This window comes from Gouania willdenowi, chromosome 5 (assembly GCF_900634775.1).
Source record: "Gouania willdenowi chromosome 5, fGouWil2.1, whole genome shotgun sequence".
NCBI lineage: Eukaryota > Metazoa > Chordata > Actinopteri > Blenniiformes > Gobiesocidae > Gouania > Gouania willdenowi.
The window spans coordinates 30,077,521-30,100,030 of NC_041048.1; the positions used below are offsets into that span (position 1 = coordinate 30,077,521).

Below are 22,510 nucleotides of genomic sequence, written 5' to 3' on the forward strand. Positions count from 1 at the left end.
ATATTCTTCTTCAGTGTATAAGTCTTTACAGATCTACAGTATGTCTCTATAATGGTAGCACGTTACAGAAAAGCCTTTATGGCTGCGGGTAAAACAGAGTTCTGAAAGTGGTATGAGAGAATTAGGTGTGTGAACAGAAACCTCAGATAACAGTTGGGTGTTTGTTGCTGTGGGGTGAGGGCTTTATGTGCGCTTGGAGAGAAAGTGCTTCAGTCATCATGCACAATGAAAATGTTTTGTAACCCTCGAGAAAACCCCTTTGGGTGTGTGTGTGTTTACATTGCATGTGTTTGCAGGCGCATGCATGTCCATGTTTTTTACTTGTGTTTGCATTAGACCAACTAGCATTTGGCAGGTTACAAAGTACAGCAGGAGAAGGAGGCCAAGATCAACATCGATTGAAATGAGAAAAATACATAACAATTCACAATGAGGTCCAGTCTGGAACATTAACACAATACTGTGCCTGATGTAAAAGACAATTTGGATAGTGTAGAAGGAATCTGCAATACGTCACTGTCACCTTCTGTTTTTAATATTTCAAAGAAGTTTAATCTATTGCTTTTCCACTAGATGGTGCAAGTGTTGTTTCAGAGTTAGTCCAAAGAAAGAGATGATGTACTGTTGAAGAATTCTTTCCACAAAAGAATATGGGTGCGTTTTCCAGCATATAATGTCAAACTTTTGATTTTTTTTTCAAACATATGGACTGATTCACAATTTTGGAAAAAAACCTTAAAAGTTGAAAGAATAAAAAAAAAAAAAAAAAATGAAGCAAATTTAGAGATAAATCCTATTTGGTATATGAGAGCACTTAACAACAGGCTATGTTTAATGCACAATGTAAAAAACAACACTGCACTGTTCAGTCTTTCTGAAGATGAAATGCTGATACATTGGTTGTCAGCCTTATAGTTGTAGGATTCCATAGACATCAATTGCTTGAACTTGTGTAACAATATTTGTTCTTCATACCAGGATGCTCAGAACTACCAGTTGTCTGTAGCAAAAATGCTCATCTGTGGCATCCACAGTAATTGTGGTCAATGCAAAGGTCAGAATGACCTTAATTTTCAAATGTAACATGTTTAACTCAGGGACTTGTGTTGCCATCAATTGCAATATAACCATAAACACATTACAGAAATGTTCAGCTGTGGGGTTATTATGATGATAATGGTGTACTGTAAAGTTATTCATGATTCAAACCCCTAGCCCAAAAACCAAAAAGGCCTTTGTCTTGTAGGTGACAGCAAACGATGAAGATGCTGCTTGATGCCCATGGACCAGTGTCATAGACCCAAAATGCAGAACTTGAAAGTGGCATCTTTGGTCCATCATTATCATCATCGTCCATCTGACAGCTAGACTATGAACATGAGTGAGCGGAGCAGCATCAAGGCATAGCTGGGGTAAAAAGTAAACACGATTGGAAGGCAACCACACATCTGTGTAGTGCTGCTTCCTTCACACGTACCGTCAGTCACAGAATGTTAGTCTGCGATTCTTTTCTTTGTGTCCTTTGAGCCTGTTCTCTAACAGACTCTTGGTCTCCCTTTGTTAGTCCATGAAGCAGCAGTTACAAGGACATGAAAGTAAACAAACCTCCTCATGCAACCAACACCTCTTAACCAAACCAAAAACTCAACATCGGTCTAGTTTGTGTCTTTTACCTCCAACTGACTGGTCCCTCCTTCTATGGTCACCTCTTGTCAATTATTTCAGTCTCAACAAATAAGTTAAACATTATAAAAATAGAAACCATCCATTACAAACCAAATATGAGCATGAGTGAGTGAGACAGGAAAGTGCTCTGTGTTTGAAACAAAACAAACAGACTCTAGAGCTTTGTGGGGTATGCCATGGCTAATCTACTGAAATTCATTATGTTGGCATTACATCAACAGAGCTTTAGGCCTCTTGGTCTGTCTCTTCTGACCAGAAGAAGGACAGGGTGTTTGGTGCAGGAAAAAATTGAATCACATAAATCTTTCTCTAATGGGTTCTTTGTTTTGTCCAGCAGCAGTAACCACCGCGCCGCCATCGCTATCACCGGCAAGTGTGCACCTCCACCATTTTTCGACACTGTTTGCACTTGACATAACAGCACCAGTGGAACTTGCAGCTGCACCTATCCACCACCTCCACCTCCTGCGTCTGGAAACCTCGACCACAGCACATCAGCTCGCAGCCGTCAATTGCTTTTGAGGTTCTGTTGCATTGGCGGCCCACTGTGCCCAGCATTCCTGGCGTGCGTGCGTCAAAGTCGCAAAAATCTGGACTCGGTTCCAGGTATACCAAATCTTCATCTGTATGTGGTTTAAACTGGGAATTGCGAGGCACCAGGATTTTGGTGGAGCCAACCTTGCGTTGCTCCACTTCAGTGGCACCATCAAACTTTTCCTTGATGACATTGCCGACTTTTCGAAAGGGTGGCATAGCTTTCCAGCAGGTCTTCACCTCACAGGAACCGGACACACCGTGACATTTGCACTCCACACGCATGTGGGACAGGATTGCCTACAAGGATACAAGTATTTTGTTAGATGATGGGACAGAAAACTTAATAACCTATCCTTTTGCTAGTATATGTCTCTTGAATGACCCAAGAGGACACTTGATATCATTAATGACTCAAATTTGAAGTTTACAGAACATTTCTTTTCTTTTGGCGTACCATCATTCAGACATAAAACCCATACTTGGGTAAGAACATATCTTCAAGGTTTGGTCACTGGATTTTCTCTTTTAGCTTTCGCAGATAATTGAATGATACTTTTGACACATCAGGATTCACAATCTGGGATTGTGCCATTTTAAATGAAAGTGAAATGACATGTATTTCAAATTTAGCCTAAAATTAAAGTGAATGAGCTCTTTTGAACTTGAATATGTTCAAAGGTTATTAACTTTATATTTAATATAGTTTTTGTATTAATCTAAAGATGAAACTTATGGCTGCTATGTGCTTTCTGAACTTGGCAATGGCCTCCAGCAATAATATGTTATGATTTCATTTATTCAGACAACTATTCCTCAGATACTTGAAGGAAACTTCAATGTTAATGTCAATGTCAGGTTTATTTATATAGCACATTTCAAAACAGCTACAACTGCCCAAACTGCTGTACAGCAAACATTATAAAATACAATGTAAAAACAGTCACAAAATATACAGCATAAAACAATAATAATAAAATACATGCGATCTGCTCACCTTGTGTTGAAAGCCAAAGCAAAAAGATGGGTTTTCAACAATGACTTAAAAACATGAATGGACTGGGCCATTTTGACATTCAGCGGAAGGCTGTTCCAGAGACTCGGAGCCGCTACGGCAAAAGCGTAGCGGCTCCTCTGGTTTTGCGCTTAGCTATTGGCACCACCAGAGTCATTTGATTGGAGGATCTGAGTGTTCGACCTGGATCACAGATCAACAAAAGCTCCGAAAGGTAGGATGGAGCCAACCCATTCAGACATTTAAAAACCATCAACAGTATCTTGAACTGAATTCTAAAACTGACTGGAAGCCAGTGCAGAGAGGCCAACACAGGAGTCATGTGCTCACGTTTCCTCGTTCCCGTGAGCAAACGCACCGCTGCGTTTTGAACCAACTGCAGATGCCGGATGGAAGTTTGATCGAGCCCACAGTACAGAGAGTTACAATAATCTAAGCGACACGTAATAAAAGCATGAATGACATGCTCCAGGTCGGCGTGAGGCAAATAGGATTTGATTTTGCTGAGCAAACGCAGCTGAAAAAAGCTATTTTTGACGACTGAACTTATTTGTCTGTCAAACTTAAATGAACAGTGCAAAACAACCCCAAGATCCCTAGCAGATGCAGATAGCAGATGCTTCAAAGGAAGCATCAAAGGCGATCAGCAGAACTCCTCTGACGAAGACTGGCAGTTGTCAACAGATCAAGGTGGATTTCCTGAGGAACAGTCATGAAACCTAAACATATTTGGCAATGACCTGATGAATTAATGATCAGAACAACTGGTCCTACATCCTGAAATAGGAAAAGTATGTCTCTCACATCTGTCGAGCCATAAGACATCCGTGCTAAAATGATTGTACAGTATTTTGAACTCTTAAATGCTGGAGTATAATGTGTTGTTTTGTTTTTTTAAATTGTGTTTTAGCTAAACACATTGTGCATGAACATTTATTTTCAAATAGTGACAGGAGCAAAGCTTTTTTGCAGTGATTGCAAGAGATTACAGTACATCCAAAACAGTATTCTAATGAGGGTACACAAAAACCATCATATCACTCCCATTCTGAAAGCTCTTTACTGGCTCCCTGTCCCACTCAGAAATGAGTACAAGGTCTTCCTCCTCAACCACCAGCATTTATTGACTCCTCCTCAACCCGCAGACCACAAACACCCTCCAAGCCCCCAGAATCAAGCTCCGTGCTATGGGTGATCATGCGTTTTGCTCTACAGCTCCGAAGTTGTTGAACACCCTGTCTGGGGGTCCCACAGACCACAAAAGCATTCTGCTTTAGGTTCTTCTTTTTAACACATTATTTTTGTTAATGAAATTTGAAAATTGTGATGCTGTCTTTTATCATTATGTTCTGCTCTGTAGCACTTTGAGATCTTTCAAATGTAAAGTGCAATCCACATAAAATGCATTATTTAAACAATCATTATTAACCTTAAGGCACCAGTGTTACTCTGTAGTTACTGTCCTGAGCAACGGCTCGTCCCTGCCAGAGATCACACAGAGACGGCTGTGATCCCAGCTGACCTGCCACTCTGAGCTGATAACCATAAGTCTGCATCCAGACTACAAAATTAATTCACCTTGAATTAGCTTCTCTTGGTTTACATGCGATTCATCCCATCAGTCCGCAAGGATGCAAATGTTTGTGGCTTTAAACTGTTGCTTCTCCACCTTGGTCTGCCTTTTTCTGCTTGATTTGTTTATAACTGTTGTCTCTAACGCTGTTATGGAGACTTCTGCTGGAACGTCCGTCATTTAACTTTTACTACCGTGGGTACCTGAACGCGTCTGACTTCAGATGAGCAGCCAATAGTAACGCCAAAAACAGCTCATGAGCACACGTGTTTGTAGAAAGATCTTTGATTGGCTAACATCCAGATTCTAGGTGCGTCACACTCCTGGATTTATAAATGTCATTTTACAGGGCCAGGAAAAAGAGAATAGATTCACTGTCCACTCAGAACACTTTGATTACAATATGCTCAAAGATGATTACGGATTTTTGACCAAATGATGCCAAAAAAGTTACATATTGTCCCATTAATGGTGAGATGAGCTTTATTCTTGCACTTTTTCTAGCAGTCCATAGAGGGTTTTTTTTTTTTTACAATGGAATTTTAATTACCTTGGCAAACAACATTTTGCAAAATCTATTACAGATAATAAAACTCTCAAAGTGTAGAAAAAAGACACTGAAATGAGACTAAACATTTTATTAAAACTATAATAAGATTGATTTCCACAGACTTTTAACTAAAACAAAACAATGTGACTTTAACTAAATTGATCCTTTGGAGAGTAACCAAGACCAAAATGAAACCAATTGTTGTCAAAAATAACACTGGTCTAAAGGTCAATGATGAAACCATGAAGTTCTAACTTTACCTCATGGTTAATGTGGAGCAACTATCCTGAATGTGCTTCAACACAAACTTGTAACAAAGCTATAGACAGTGGCTCTCCAGAACCAGGAATAAGGATTTGGGAATGAACCGGTTTGACTTAGATTTTGTACTTTTTATTGGTTCTAGAGCTGCAAATTCTTTTCGATGAGCCAATTAGTGGATGAACTTACTTGGTCTTCTTTACATGGCCCTTAGCATACAATTTAATACATGATTAAAAACAGATAGGAACGGACATTTCATGACCAACAGTTAAAGGTAAGATGTTTACCTTCCTTCCAGCCTCGTTATTGTGTAAGTTCATGAGAGCACGGCTGGAGGACTGGCCTTTACTCCGCTCCCTCACATCCACAAAAGACTGAGAAAAGGCTACTCCATAGGCAATGTTGTCACTGCAACCGGACCACTGGAAACCTGAATGTGGAGAGGAAGTTAGTGATGTTACCTGATTAGCATTTAATTTTCACCTTGTTTGTAAAAAGATAATTCTTTGCAGGAATTCTGAAGTAAACAAGATAAATTATTAAAATTCTTCTGAATTGTAATAATTATGTAAATGTTCTTTAAAAACTCTTGTTGTGTTTTTGAGTGTAATGGATGAGTTGGCACCTAAGCTTCTTTTTTGTGTGTGTATGAAAATGAGAGACTCACCCTCTGGACTGACTCCATGAACGTTGTGGTCACAGCCACATTTTTCCAGCTCTCCACTGCTGCAGGCCCTTGTGACCGCAAACGCCACACTGGCAGCTGAGATGGCGTAAACAAAGGCTGCCTCTCGAGTGCCTAACACACACACACAAGCACACACACACACACACACACACACACACGCACACACACACACACACACACACACACACACAATGAGAAATGTACACTTAAACAATGCGGATACTAAGCTAAGTCCAACACGTTCACAGTATATTAAAAGTTATATGACAGAAAAAAAGCTGAAAGACGAGAGGTTGCTGAATAAATGTGTTTATGCGTTATAAAACAGTTTAGTAGCTGGTACCCCTTTTGGTTTATGTGCGGTGTATAATCCTACCCTGGGTGATCACTTTGCCAAACACGGGCATGGTCTCCAAAGTGGAGCAGTTCCATCGGCGGTTTCGAAACTGAAACTGACACTCGTCTATAGCCAGCTGGGCTCCGCGACGCACCGCATCCATTACCTCCACACTGCGTTTACAGATCTGAACCTGGGAGAACACCCACACCCACACACACACACACACACACACACACACACACACACACACACACACACACACACATTTAGTCTACTAAAATCACTTGCCAACATTGTTCTTGGTGTTAAATTCCGAGTCAATTTATTGTGGTGCAGTGGTTAGCACTTCTGCCTCCCTGGCAGAAGAGCTAACCACTGGAGATAAAATAATAGTGAAGTGAAGTCCGGACCAGTGGAGATAAAATAACATTGACATATTGAGTGAGTGAATACGTAAAACCTTTACGTGGTTATGGAAAATCAAGTTATGTGTGCACGTAAACTGGTTACTGCAAGTGTTTTTGTTTCATACAAACACATCAATACATAGTCAGTTTAATGGAAGCAATGCCTGTGCTGTTGTTGACTGACGTTGATCACATACGCACAGACATGGTGAAATTCTGGCACTCAGAATCCAATGATTATGTTACACTTCTGTCATAGTCTATGACAGTGTTTCTCAAATGGTGGTACGTGCACCCCTAGAGCTACATGATGGCACTATAGCGGGTACTGGAGAGAGAGAAAGAGACAGAGAGGGATGAATTAACAAATGAAAGCATTAAAAATATGGGGTTTTCTAATGTTTATTTTCAGTTCAATTTTATAATCCTCATAATAACCATTATGGGAATTATTTTAATTAGAAGATGAATTGAAAATACAAGGGACAGTCTTGGTCCCACACCAGGTGGGAGAAGACCTGAAAAAACTATAGAAATGAATCTATTCACGAGACACTGAATATTGTTTCATTCTACTTATTTACAAAATGAGATTCCTTAAAATAAATGTTATCACTCATTCATTCCATCATTATGCTCTATAGTTGTTTTTTCATAGTATTCTGAGCAAAAGGTTGTAATCAGACAAAGGGGGTACATCGATTCAAAAATAAGAGAAAGGAGGTACTTCAGCAAAAATGTATTTATTTAATAGAAAAAAAATGAAATATGTGTCCCTTTAGGGACTCGATAAATTGTCAGTTTTCACTGAACTTTTAATTGATTTCTCATTTTTTAGGTCTTAAAAAGTTGTGTTTAACTTTTACTTTAAAATGAGAACTAAATATTCTTAGAAAGGTTTTCAGAGGTTTTTTTTTTTTTTTTAAATTACTGTTGCATATATGTTGTCAGTTATCTACTATTCTCTCTTCAAAAAATACGTCTCTGAACTCAAACCTACAATATCATGGAGGGTCATTGCACAAACATTTGATTGAAAACATTCCATGACGTATTGTTTGAAGTGATTGGTTTTAATGCCTTTGCTGAGCCTGTGTACCTGTCGCTGGATGAGTCCTCGTAACCTCTCACACGTCTCCTCATCCCTGATGCTCCCAACCGACGACAGCTTGGCCAAGTATCTGAGAGAAGAAAGAGCACAATGCGAGGTGTCGTGAATATAGGGATGAAGTCTGATTGCTCAACTGATGGCAGTCAACACAAGCGCTGGCTGTGGTTATTGTTCTTCTGAATATGAGAGTTTCATAGAAACCTTTTAAGAAAGGCATGTCAGATATTTCCATGTTCTTGAGAGACGTTTGAGGAAAAGCAATACAAAACAACGCTTTGACGCTTTGAAACTCAAGGGCAGATTGTGCAATAACAAGGTTGAATGGAATTAATTCCGGGCGAGTGGTGGGAATGTTTTGGTCGCAAGTCTGGCTGTGATGACATCGAGAGGAGTAAAAGTGGCTTATCATACATACCACCTCCAGGTCAGACAGGTCAGGGAGGTATAACACACACACACACCCACACACAATCTAAGACGTGTGAGAAAATTGCTTCAGACCCAAGCACTTCCACCTCAGGGTCATATCTCGAGTCCCAGCTGCACCTCACAGAAAGAGCCTGTTTCATACTGAAGAATATGTACAATCTTCAGCCCTCCGGAGTATCTTTATACGTCATTTGAAATGATGTTGAGTCTAAAAACTTCTAATTTCTCAAAAACACAGACATGAGTTGAAGAAAGGTTTCGTGTGACTAAGCATAACAAACCCCTGTTCCTTGAAGTAGTGTGTCCAGATCAGATGGCATTAAAATTAAGAAGGTTTTAACGGATTCATTGCATTTACACCGAAAAATCATGTTTCACAAACTCAAACATACCAGTGGAACATTATTAAGGAGAACCAGCTACTCTCATATTTGTTTTTAACAACATATTTTTAACCGATGATCAAAAGTTTAATTATAATTATAATCATTTTAGGAGCCAAATGAGCACGATTATTTATTGTTGTGTGTTTGTATATAGTTGTGCAAACACTAGGGGCACTAGGGCAATTGTGCGCCCAGTAAGAATTGGTACAGTATCTAGATACAAACGTGTGTGATGCGAGTGTATTGATTCATTCAGTGTGCATCGGTACAATTTACGTGTGAAATCAGGATGCATAAGTCACTGCATGCCTGCATCGGTAAAATCCATGGTTGCATTGATTTTTTGATCCATCCATCCATCCATCCATCTAACCATCCATCCATCCATTTTCTGGCCCGCTTGTTCCAGTTTTCAATGTCGCAGAGCGATTCTTTCATGTTGTAATTCATTCTATCCTGTGCACATTGAATGCACCATCACTGTTACGTGTTTTGTTTTGAACACGGACTGAAGCCAGGAAGCACCGCAACAAAGTTACAACATGGAGGTCAGTGAGAGCAGTAGCTACAGATCAGATTTATAATGCACATAAAAACTTCAAATCAGACATAGAAAGATGATAAACTTGACCAGACTTGACCACCTTGACCAGGTGGTTTATAAAGAATACCTTGCTGCTAAAACTTACACAAACTAAGGGGCTCACTCGTATCGATGCGGCTGCCACTGCTCCCCCCCACCCCGAGGCAGATTGGAATCAGAGCTCCGGCTAAACTGGTGAGAAAAATATCAGAAATGTCTTTGACCAAGGTGGTACTCTGGCATGACCCTCTACCTGTGATAAAGACATAACTCACGCCAGTGTATTTTATTTAATATTATTGTATTCTTTAGTTTGTCTTATGGACATTAAATATGACTCAGAGAGGGTCTGTTTATAGCAGCTGTGACTAGTGACAAATAATAGTTTGCATCTTTCTTTGCACAAGCAGTTGTGAAAGACCTAATAATTATTATTATTTGTATTAAATAAATGTTAATGATTTCTGCTCCTCACTACTGCATTAGCCTAATACCTGCTGAAGAGTTCATATTAGTATCTGTGTGGCAGACAAGGAATATGGACATGTATTATTGAAAATGTCACTTTAAGTCACTCATTGAGTATTGTATTACTGTTTATTGTTTAAGTTATGACTGTGAGATAAAACAGGTTCCAAATGTTCCTTATGTTGAATCTGGCTCCAAATCCCAACGCTACTGGTGAAAAGGCCTGTTTTTTTGTAGTGTTTTTTAAGAGGCCAAAAAGAAGTTGCATAGTAATAGTTGCATCGCATCGTACCGCCAGGGGATTCAATGTATCGCTAACGTATCGTATCGCCGGTAGTGTATCGAGATGCGTATCGAATCGTTCTCAGTGACGGTGATTCACAAGCCTAGCGCCAAGGTATAAGAAGAGTACCACCCCTGGTGATGTGAGATGTCAATTAGCCAGTGGGCAAACGTTTTTTGACCACTGAGGTCCACAGATTCCCTGAATAACACTGAATCACCTGGGCTGGGCCACGCCCATTTCCGCTTATAATTGTGGTGGCACCAAAATCGCGAAAACTGAAAAACTTAATTTTTCTAACTCCTCCTTAAGGTTTTTGTCCAATCCCTGCCTGCTACATTCAAAATCATGCTAGTTTTTGAAAATCGCCTACCCTACGTTTAATAGAGCCAGGGAAATAGATTGAATGAAATATATAATTAGAAAAAAAATAAAAGAGAGAGGAAAGAGATGAAACATCAATAAATTAATAAAGATAAATAAATAACGATAAAGGGTTGACAGGGACACACATTAACCCTTTTCAGACATATATGTATCTATTACATTATTTAGTTTCACAGCTTTTTTGTTTGGTACATATTTTAAGGTATTAAAATATATAGTTTACCTTTTGTTTTTTTGTTGTCCGAGCCACATTTTTAGCTACAGCCAACAGAGAAGAGATAATATGATGAAATATGATCTGAAGAGTCTCATTTTGAAAAGTAACTGGATGTTTTAATGTTTAGTATGTGCTTAACTTTCTGTTTCACTGTATTTACTCTGTGCTGAGTCCTGCGTATCTCTGCCGGAAGGCTCCGGACTGTCGCAGCTGGGGCGGAGCAGACACGCAGCGCACCGGACCCGGTGGAAATGAACAAACAGACTAAAGTGGAAACCAGATAAAGACATTTCTTATGTTTACCCAGAACACAAATCCTAATGAGGAACATGATTAATTTTAGTAAGAAAAAAAAATCCCTGGATGGTTTTTTGGAGCTTTGAGTTCCCACAAAGTTCTGCTTACAGTATCTCAATGTTATGTTACTAAACCAGACTGATCGAAATGTCTGCAGTCTGATTAGCAAAACTTTAGCGTAACCTGAACCCCATGCAAGCAATGCGGCAAAGCTTTGTCAGACTTTCATTATTACTTTGCTTTTAGCAGACATTGTCTGGCAGCAGTGACTCAGCTCTGCTTTTCCTAATAAACAAAATTATAATTCTAAAATCTAGAATTCGGATGCTTGCTACATTTCCTCTCATTCTCTCCTTCCTGCCATAGCCCACCTAATTCTCTCTGTTTCCTTGTTGGACTTTTTCTCTTCTCATCCAGTGTCAGCATCAAACACTCATCACTCTGATAACCCAGCTCTCGGCCACTTCACCACATCTCAGACACTTGTGTGTACTTCCAACATCATGGTGAGCTCATTGTGCCAGACAAACAGCTCAAAGATGTCTTCAGCTAACCAAAGGCAGTGCGGCATTATTTAGTTCAGTGATTCCCAAACAGGGATACAAGGAGCATGTTGCATTTAACAATTAATTAAAAATAATTATGGCATAACATTCTTTGTTCCTTTTAAAGCATTTTTTGGGGGAAAAGATTTACCACAAACCAACAGTAGGCCTACTATTGCTCAATGCAATTCTATCTTTTCTTGTAATTGATTAAAACAGGGTTCATTTATGTTGTAAAGGCTATTTAATCACACTTCTGACAATAGGAGACAATAAGTTATTTATCTATAAGTTAGTTATCTATACTTTACAAAGGAGACGGTATTGACAAACCATTGAATTAATCACATTAGAGTTGTATTAGTATTTTTAAATACACTTCTTTTGTGTGAAGAAGTCAAAAAAGCTGCTAGATTTTGTGAACTTAATTGTGAAAATTACCAGATGTTTTTTTTACACGTGACAAAATGAAATAACATTACAACTTCAATCTCAAATCTTTTTTACTTTTTAAAAATAAGATTTGTTGCCCTATGAATGGTTGACACGTGTAATCTTCACAAAAGCGCTTAGCAAAAGTTTAGTTTTAATTTGAACATCATGGTTTCAGTTTGGGGTGAAACGAGCTAAATGAAGGCCTGTGCAACAGAAAACTCATTCTCCTCAAGGTAAGAAAACCCATCTTTGAGATAACTCCACAGGTGTTCACCTTCACTCCCGTTTTTTGCTTCTTTGTTCCTTTACTTTATTAATGATAACTAGTGAAATACACAAAATAAATGATAAATTTCCCTTCAACAAAGAGTAATTGGTCAGTTTTTTCGCAATGAATGACAGAAATAAAATAAACTGGGTCCCCAGCTCTCTCAGCATGCAGAATTAGGCCTCACTGCTGAAGTTTGTGGATTTTTACCAAAGGCATGTGAGGTATTTAATCCGCAATTTGTTTAGCAGAGAAACTTTAGCAATGATTTTTGATTTGGTTAAGATACATCAGCGAGAAGATAATCAGACAGCAGCATAAAAAGGGAAACCACAGAGAAAACACAAGGTGAAAAGCTGAGAGCTTCTCCTCTAACAAGATGCAGCATGCCTGCACACACAGTTGCACAAACACTAGATATGTATTTGACCTCAATTTGACCTTGGAAACAATTTATAAACTTCAGATACGTTGTAACGCAGGTGACAGAAGGCATATCTGTGCGCGTGTGTGTTTGTGTGTGTGTGTGTTGTGTGCGTGAGTGTGTGTGCATGAAAACATAAAAACATGCAAACACACATTGGAAAAGTTGAGCGTTGGCCTTCGGCAAATGAGAGGGAGTGCTTTATTTTCATCCCTGTCTAACATTATCTGTTCATTTTGCTCTGTGTTCCCTTCATATTTGGAGTTTAACAAAACACACACACACACACACACACACACACACACACACACACACACACACACACACACACACACACACACACACACACACACACACACACACACACATCCCTCATCCCATTCCTATTCATCTCCTCCTCTCGCAGCCTCTCAGCCTCTGGTGTTGCATGCCTGAATCCCAGGGGCCTAAGTTCAATAGAGCCAGAGGTATTGTGAATGCTGCCATGTGTAATAACACTAACAAATCCACTAGAGTCCAGATGGAACTGGCTCCACACATATGCTCCAGAGCCTCCACAGAACAGAGGTACATAAGACATATAACAAATATTTATGACGTGATGGCACTATAAAAATGTCTTAACACTATTCTGAAAAAGGAGAGAATGTAATTATATTGAACATCAGCTAAATAAATATTTCAGCATTAAATAAGCTGAAAGGAGATGTTTTTAGTGTAACTAAAGCTTTCAGTTAGACACTTTTATCCGTGGGCAAATGTAAAGGTCTATTCATAAGACTATACAGGAATAGCTTCTAAAAAAAACTGTGAATCAATCTCAAGGGTTGTGTTGCAGTAAAGCTGCGAGTTAGGATTTCTTTTTCTTTTTTTGTGAGAATCCATAGATAATTCACTGAACCTTGCTGGTCTGGATAGCAGTGGTTCAGAAGAAGAAGTCAAACATCACCTTTGGCAGTAAATACGAATCACCACTGCCAATCTGCAGAATCTTATCATACTTGTCTTATGCTACTCATCAATTCATTTTACAAAGTCAAATATAATATTTAGGGTTTTATTCACCATTGTTTACACTTCACTACTGTTTAACATGCATTCAAAATGAACTAGACTCCAGGTCACATTATCTGGTGATGTTGGCGGGATTCCTACAAAGCGTAGTCTGATTAGCAGGACACTGATAGCTCTGCCAATCAGAAGAGAGACAACAACAAAGCAGAGCAGGGTTGCCAGGTTGGGTGGGTTTCTGGGCTTGGGCTTTTTTTGAACATGCTGGGCTGCAAAGTATTTTGCTTGGGGTTAACATTGTTAACATTGTCAGACAGATCTGGCAACCCTGTAACAGAGCAGTATTCAAGCTACAGGTTTATTAGCCAAATGAGTGAAAACTTCCTTCAACTAAACCATGACAAGATGGAGGTGGTTGCCTTTGGTAACAAGGAAAAGAGGACTGCTATCAGCGAGTACCTTGAGTCTGGATCTTTAAAAGCTAAAGACAAAGTCAAAAACCTTGATGTTCTAATTGACTCAGATCTGACATTCAGCAGTCAGATCAAATCTATCACAAAAAACAGCCTTCTACCACCTAAAGAACATGTTTTTATCTCCAGCAGACTGGACTATTGTAATGATCTTCTGACAGGAATCCCTCAAAAGAGCATCAAACAGCTACAGCTGGTTCAGAACGCTGCAGCTCGAGTCTTAACCAGAACAAAGAGGTCAGAACACAATACTCCAGTTTTAAAGTACAGTATTTACACTGGCTCCCAGTCAGTCTCAGAATAGACTTTAAAGTTCTGCTGCAGGTGTATAAATCTGTGAATGGGTTTGGTCCAGAATACATCCGTGAGATGTTAGTCAGGTATGAACCCAGCAGGTCTCTCAGATCTATGGACACAGGTCAGATAGTGGAGCCCAGAGCTCACAGTAAACATGGTGATGCTGCTTTTAGTTGTTATGCTGCAAAGAAGTGGAATGTTTGTTGAGCAGAGCTAAAGTGAGCATACAATGTGAACATTTTGAAATCAAAGTTAAAGGCACTCTTTTCCTCTACTGTGTATAATTGAGAGGGAGATTTTTGGTCATGTTGTTGTTGATGATTTTAAATGTTTTTACTGATGATTTTAAATGTTTTGTTGCCAACTTTAATGTTCTTATTGATTTTAAGCTGTTGAATGTTTTCTGTTGCACTTTTTGATCATTGAGTTGCCTTGTGTATGAAATGCGTTATACAAATACATTTGCCTTGCCTTGCCTTGTCTAAGGTGGGACACGTCTCAGGTTAGAGGCCTGACTAAAGCACAGTACATTAGCAGTTGGACACAACCAACAACCCAATCCCAAGAAAAAAATACTTAACAACAACAGAAAATGTGTTGGATCATGATATGTATGCAAAATGCCCCCATCACATTTCTTCCTGCTCCTTCATAAATGCCTGTTAAACACCAGTCATTCTGCATACACACACCTGCCACTTTGATGCACACAAGGAAAACTACAAAACTAAATTTCTCAAACAGAGGACTACCTGTCACACAATGCGGTGGGTTTTTTAATGGACAGGCCATGCCAGCAATCCTGGCAATGAGTCAGCAAAATGGTGATTGAGGAAAAGGAGCAGGGAGCACAAACACAACACTTAATAACAGGTAGAGAGCCACAAAATATTGTACCGCAGGCTGCAAATAGCCAAAAAGTTTGCGACATATCATCTAAAGCAGTGTTTCCCAAACTTTTCACAGTCTTGTACCCCATCAGACATTTAACCTGAAGCCATCTACCCCCTACTCTTGCACACTTAATAGTGTTTTATGTAATTGCATCATATAACTAGAAAAGCACTCGGAGAGCGCAGACCTCCGCCAAGCAGGTCATTTCCACCCATGCAGCTTCTGCTTAATTTTGCTTAAAAAACAATAAAAATTACTTTAGAAATAATAAGAACTTTGCCATTTCCGTTTCAGGATTTTCATTCTGTATTTTCCGTCGGGTTTAAAAGAAAAGCTTTAAGAAACTGCAACCTGACAAATAGGCCACTGTCGGTTTGTTCCACCCCTGGGGGCATTACCTAATTTTTTTATATTTTTCATCAGAAACATATAGAGATTCCTCAAGAAAAAGTTTTCCGCGCACAACCTTGCAGTTTTTGAGGAAAACGATGCTAAAGGTGCCATTTTGAAAAAAGAATAGAATTAAGCCAAAATATAATGTATTAAAACAAGTTTTTTTGTCAATTTGCATACAGGAGCAGTAACTGAACTACATATACATATTCACAGGAGTTAGGAGCCGTGTTGACTAGTTTAATAATAATCATACTATCTTGTCAATAAGCACTGACTTTGGACAATAATTTATAAAAGGTTAAAAAGACTACATAGTCATCACAACTTATCCATTTTCCCCATATCTTTCTATTGGCTCTATTATATATTCACAACATCATTTAGGTTTGTTTTTGTCAATTTCACTCAACCTCTGTAAATACCTCATTTTTCAAGTTACATTCTCTGTAGATTGTTCCTTTTGGCTATTTTTATCTGGTTTTGATGTCATTGACAATGACAATGAAAGCTGCCACACAAGATGGCGGACGACGGAATTGTGGGAAACTTGTGATGTCATCGGAAACCCATCTATAGGAGGGACAGATGAAGGACATCATAGATGGTGAGTTTGACAGCGACCTTACCCAGAAAACTTTTTCACACAGAGAGCACACTTCCAGCACCTCCATCATCACTAATGTGTATATTTGAAGATATCCTCATGTTTGCCTTTCCATCTCCGAGCACACAGCCGGGGTACACAGTGACGTGTAAATATAGCCAAGAAGGGAAAGGAAGAGGAGAGTGGTGAGAAAAGAGTCCTGTGTGGCAGGTTTTCTAGAAGTCTGCAACAAGTGAAAGTCAAGGTTCAAAGTCCCTGTTGGCAATGTTGCATCCATCAAGGCACTGAAGGCAAACAAAGCTTTATATTGAGCATTGTGGGCTGAGAGGCAGATTCACAAAATATTTAGTGGTATTAAAGCGTGTGCAAACGTCACTCCAGTAGTACAAAGGGCTTCCAAACGCACCCTCATTACATTTAGCGTGTTTCCCCCTAATGAATATTCATAGTAGGTGGATCTCCCAGGGGGTGCAAAAATATGGGAGGAGTGAATGCAAATAAATGAACGCAGGGGACGCAATGTGATTCATGAAATCTGGAACTGTTTGTGGTGATAGTTTTAGTACCAGAAAATAGTACGACTGAGAAGGAGGTGCAAACACACACGCAGCCGTAATTGTGAACAGAAAACACAACAGAGATGAAAAAAAATGCTCCAGTACGTTTGAGAGAGAGAGAGAGAGAGAGAGGTTTGCTGTGTGCAGAGATGAATGTATGGATATGACCATGGATTGATATTGCTTCGCACTAACTGATCCACTGATCTTCTTTCTGTCCATGTTTTGACCGTCAGAGTCTCGTGCCGTATTGATGTCAGGTCAGAATCAGCAGATAAGATGCGTAATTTACACATGATCACTGATGGTGACATATGAGAGTGTGCATGACACAGCACAGCTGAAACCTGCGCTGGATGATGGTCAGTAGATCATCTTCAAAGAATGCAGACTGATTGACAGACTGTGTAGCTGTATTAACTCAGATCAATGGTAGATCAATAGGATGGTTTCTGTCCTAATCTGCCTATTTTGCATGCACTGATCAGAGCAAAATTACTGGACCAAATGGAGCACCCACTTTAAATGATGGAGAAAAAACTATGATTAGGTTTTAAAATTGTTTAAAAAAAAAAAAAATAAACTTTTTATTTGTATATTTAGTTTTCTACATTAATAAATGTTTGTGCAGCAGACAGAGAAGTCCATCTGCCTCAAATTTACCTTCCTCAAATGTCTCAACATTAAACGAGCAAAACACTCATTTAAATAGGGGCGGTCTGCACCAGTTCTCCTTGTGCACTAATGATTGCTGCAATCTTAGAGAATTACAGTACGTGCAGCAGGTGAGGAAACTGCCTCACTCAAGGATTTAGGGAAGCAACTGAATTACCACCCTTTAGTGAATCTGAAGATTGGGAAGGAAGGATGCAAGAAAATAGGAGGAAAAGCTCTCTGGGGAATCTTAGATGTGGTAAAAAAAAAAAAAACCTGGAGAACGAAGTTCTCTACGCATGTACACACACACACACACACACACACACACACACACACACACACACACACACACACACAGGTGTCTATTTGCGTATCTGTTTGTGCGCGTGTATGCTGTCAAATATACGTGTGTCTGATTCAGACTTACCAAAGGAAACATTATCTGTGAACAGGTGGTCATGCTGTAGGTCAGAGTGACCATTACGTCCAATCTATTCCTAGAGCATCAACCACAATTGATCAGTAAATAACAAGGACAGAGCAATGTGGTGGTGCTTATCTCCAATGTTTCCATTTCATCCATAAGAGAGTCATAAAACCATACAACGTTAAGAATGTCAAATCATACATTTTTCACAGCATTTCTTTGTTTCTGACCGTGAGCACTCATGATGAAGTGCTGTTTTTTTTTTTAAAAAAAAACATAGCGATTGCATTCAGACGCAGGAGACAAATTGACCATTTTGTCTTTCATTAAACCAGCAGAGGACATCGTCAACATCTTCAAACTGTTCAGTTAGAACTGCATAGTAGTGCCAACGTAGCAGCATCCTTGCATGTAACATCTACAATAAACAAAAAGGACTGTTTTAAATGATATATTATATAATCTTTATTATACAAAAATGCATGCTCAAGTACTATGGTGCTTTTTGAATAAATGTCAATCTGTTAAAATATCTTTCTACAGTATTTCACGGAATTAACTATTTAAATGAACAATGTAATGTAATATGCATTGATTATTGATTACTATGTCTTAATAGCGATGCATCGATTATTTATCCCAGCCCTAGTGTGTGAATGGCTGTTGTATTTGTGTCTGTATATTAATACAATTATTTTTCTTAAGTTCCCTCGTTTATTTTTCAGATCATCTCAGATTCAAGATGCAATTCAGTGGAGTCATTCACATAACAGAGCATAGTACTAAAATAAATACATTATCTATGCATTATCTATATTATATGAGATTGTCTTTTGGAATGCACAATATATCGTAGTGAATATAAATCAGTGTTTCTCATTAAATCTACAACCATTAATTACTAATCCTGTTTGTATGTTTTCGAATGGCTGTTTTTAACCAAAAAACAGCCAATTAAAATTAACCGACACATCAAACAAGTGTATCCCAGTTGTCAAAACCTCAGACCAACGCTAAGGACAGTTTGCAACACACACAAAAACACCTCCTCAACAAACCACACTTTAAGCAAAGCTTTTACCAACTCATACGTATTATACACCTTGTATGGAAACTGTTTCTTTTCCAAGGAGTGGTTCATTAATAGCATTTCTGTGTAACTTAACTAAAACTGAGTTTGCAAAAATGTTTTCAATGAAATACGAGTGGTAAATCAAATGCAGTAAATTTGTGGAAAAATGACATCAATGTTAAGAATTATAAATGCGTTTTTTTTTAGTTTTTTTTTACCTTGGGTAATACATTGAATTCTACCTTATCTAAAACATGAGATGTTTTTATTTCCACTTCCATATTTGGGAGATGAGACGAGGAGCTTGCTTGTAAAACCGTCATCATTCATTGCAGCAGGCCAGTTTAAACATGCACTATTTACCTCTTATGCTTATTGTTTACACAGCTAACACACATGTGTGTGTGTGTGTGTGTGTGTGTGTGTGTGTGTGTGTGTAACCTATGGAAGCCCGTTTCCGCCACACAAAAAAAAAAAAATCACCAAGGAAAGTCATAATTATAAGAAAGAAAGTCATAATTATGAGATATGAAGTCATAATTATGAGTTAGTAAAGTCATAATTATGAGATAGAAACATTTTTGGTACATCCATCTGTACCCATGGCACTGACCAGAAATCTCCATTTGTTGTTCAATAAACTGAGCTACTTCAGCCACATCAGTTTTATCCTTTCGAGCCTCTTTTTGCTTAGTATCTTTTCAAGGGTGCGTTTACTCAGCATATTTCTATGTGAATTTGCAAGCAAACAAAGTATTTCATCATTTGTAAAGCACCGTCTAACGTAATCTTTGATAGTCTTATCAGCCATCTCTCAGTGTCAGCTCACCACATGAACAAGCTGCTGTGAATGTGTTTAAGTATCTCATAATTATGACTTTCTATCTCATAATTATGACTTTACTAACTCATAATTATGACTTTCTATCTCATAATTATGACTTTCTTTCTTATAATTATGACTTTCTCATAATTATGACTTTCTATCTCATAATTATGACTTTCTAACTCATAATTATGACTTTTTCCTCATAATTATGACTTTCTAACTCATAATTATGACTTTGTTTCTCATAATTATGACTTTCCTTGGTGATTATTTTTTTTTTTAGTGGCGGAAACGGGCTTCCATAGTAACCTCTGTGTGGTACATGAACAAGGATTTATGTGTATAAATATACTAAATAAATAATAATAAATATAAAATAATAATAATAAATAATAAATATACTAAATAAATTCACTTAATGTCAAATATGTATGAGAAGGGTACATACACTAGTTTTGTTGTCTGCATTCAACCCATCCAATGTTGGAGGAGCAGTTAGGGTTAAGGTCATTAGTCAATGGCTCATAGTGATGCGACATATAGCAGATTTAAACCAGCAACCCTCCGGTTACAGGTCTGCTTCTTTAACCATTATGCCACCTTAATCTTAGTTTATTATTTGAAGATGCTAAAGTGAAAATATGACAAGTAATATTTTTTTCCCTATACTGAATCTAATGTGTGCTAATGACATGATATATAATACACTCAGGGGAAGATTCATTCAGACCTGAAATAAAGGGTGGTAAACCAGGTGCGTCCCTAAATCCTTTGGTCGTGTGGTTTGCTCACCTGCTATGGGGAAATTCACTAACACATTGCAGCACTAACAGCTGATGGAGACCACCCTATTTAAATGAACATTTTGCTCATTCAACGTGGAGAGGTAAATGCACAGAAGCACAAAATGACATTTGAAGAAGTTCAATGGGAGGCTGGTGGACTTCTCTGTCTGCTGCACAAACATTTAATAATGTAGAGAATAAAATAAATTAAAAAAAACTCAATCAGTCGATCAGCATCATTTGAAGATGATCTACTGACCAACAACCAGCAGGTCTGAGCTTCTAAGCAGCGCTCAGCTGATTCGCAACAACGCAACACAAGTGTTTTACGGTCAAAACATGGGGAGAAAGACACAAGAGCTGATTGGAGCGGTGTATCCAGAGCGACATCCACGGATCTCCGCGCACAGCAACTCTCTACACTACAGCCAAACCAGACTCCCCACGTGCCGCCTCGGGTGTCCAGATTTTTCTCTCCCTCACACATGCTTGTCTTTACTCTGCATTTTATTATTCAGTAGCTGTTAATATTGACAATTGCACATGTTTTAATATCCCTAAACCTTTGGTGAATATATGGCCACTAGCCCTAGAAGGTTAGCTCTATTGGGTATGGATCACTCTTAAAAATATCCTGCCTTTTGAAAATATGGCCTTTACACACCTTGCTTGTTTTAATTACCAAATTGACAAAGACAATCTGTAAATAAATAACTAAATAATAAGGAAGCTTAGAGGCGTAGTTTGGTCCAGAACCTTAAAACAGCTAGCCAGCTAGCTTGCTTGAGTTTAGAATTACAAACCATTTTTAACAAAAATGCTATATAACTTATATAACATAATACCATGCAGGGTGCACAAGCATTTTTTATATATCTGCTGCTTCAACACACCTGAACGACTGTGTCATCATGCAGCTCTACAGAAAGCATTTTAATAGGCTACCCTCTATAATCAGCTGTGGTGGACCAGGATAGTATGCTAGGCTGCTTTATGTTAGTTACAGAGTTGGATATGATTCTCAGTAGTAACAAGCAGAAAGAACAACAGGGTGAAGGAGAAGCCCGTCAGTGACTCTCTTATTTCTAGTAATTGTGGTGTGTTTAATCAAATTTCCATGTACCCCCTATTCATTGCTTTCTGACTGCATATGAGTCATCTTGAAAGTTTTAGGGGTTTTTTTTTCACTGCATTACAAAGGTGTGAATATGATTGCAAGCTCCAAACAAACTCTCTAGAATGAGCTTGTCTGACGCTCTCTAGACATTTGCTTGTTCACAGCAGCCAAAACAAAGCGAACTTTCCAGGCAAACAAATCCGTGAATGGTTAAAATGCCGTAGGGTTTCCCCTTAATGAACGTGCCCTAACACATGCTGGATAGGAGATCTAAAGAACATAGTCAGACACAAGACATTTCTCACCCTGAGAAGTGATAAAACTTGCCGCACATTAGTATTAAAAAGTATGTAAAGACATTTAGTAATCTATGAATGGATGAGCCAAAGGCAGCAACCTATCAGCAAATCAAATATTTATTTTCAAAACAAAATACTCTGTAATCAAGGTGGATCGTATATCCATCCATTGTCCGACCCGCTTGCTCTTTTTCAGGGTAGC

General features: G+C 38.6%; 1 protein-coding gene across 2 annotated transcripts in view; it reads right to left on the reverse strand.

Moving 5' to 3' along the window:
• The window catches only part of wnt4 (wingless-type MMTV integration site family, member 4), a 184,944-nt gene continuing 162,434 nt past the window's right edge, over positions 1 to 22,510 (reverse strand). For both annotated transcript variants that reach the window (XM_028446959.1, XM_028446960.1), the window contains exons 2-6: positions 8,157 to 8,238; positions 6,687 to 6,840; positions 6,290 to 6,421; positions 5,910 to 6,052; positions 1 to 2,520 (exon numbers count right to left, since the gene is read on the reverse strand). In XM_028446959.1, the coding sequence (XP_028302760.1) occupies positions 2,050 to 2,520; positions 5,910 to 6,052; positions 6,290 to 6,421; positions 6,687 to 6,840; positions 8,157 to 8,238 (982 nt within the window). In that variant the 3' untranslated portion in view covers positions 1 to 2,049. The remainder of the gene's footprint in view (positions 2,521 to 5,909; positions 6,053 to 6,289; positions 6,422 to 6,686; positions 6,841 to 8,156; positions 8,239 to 22,510) is intronic.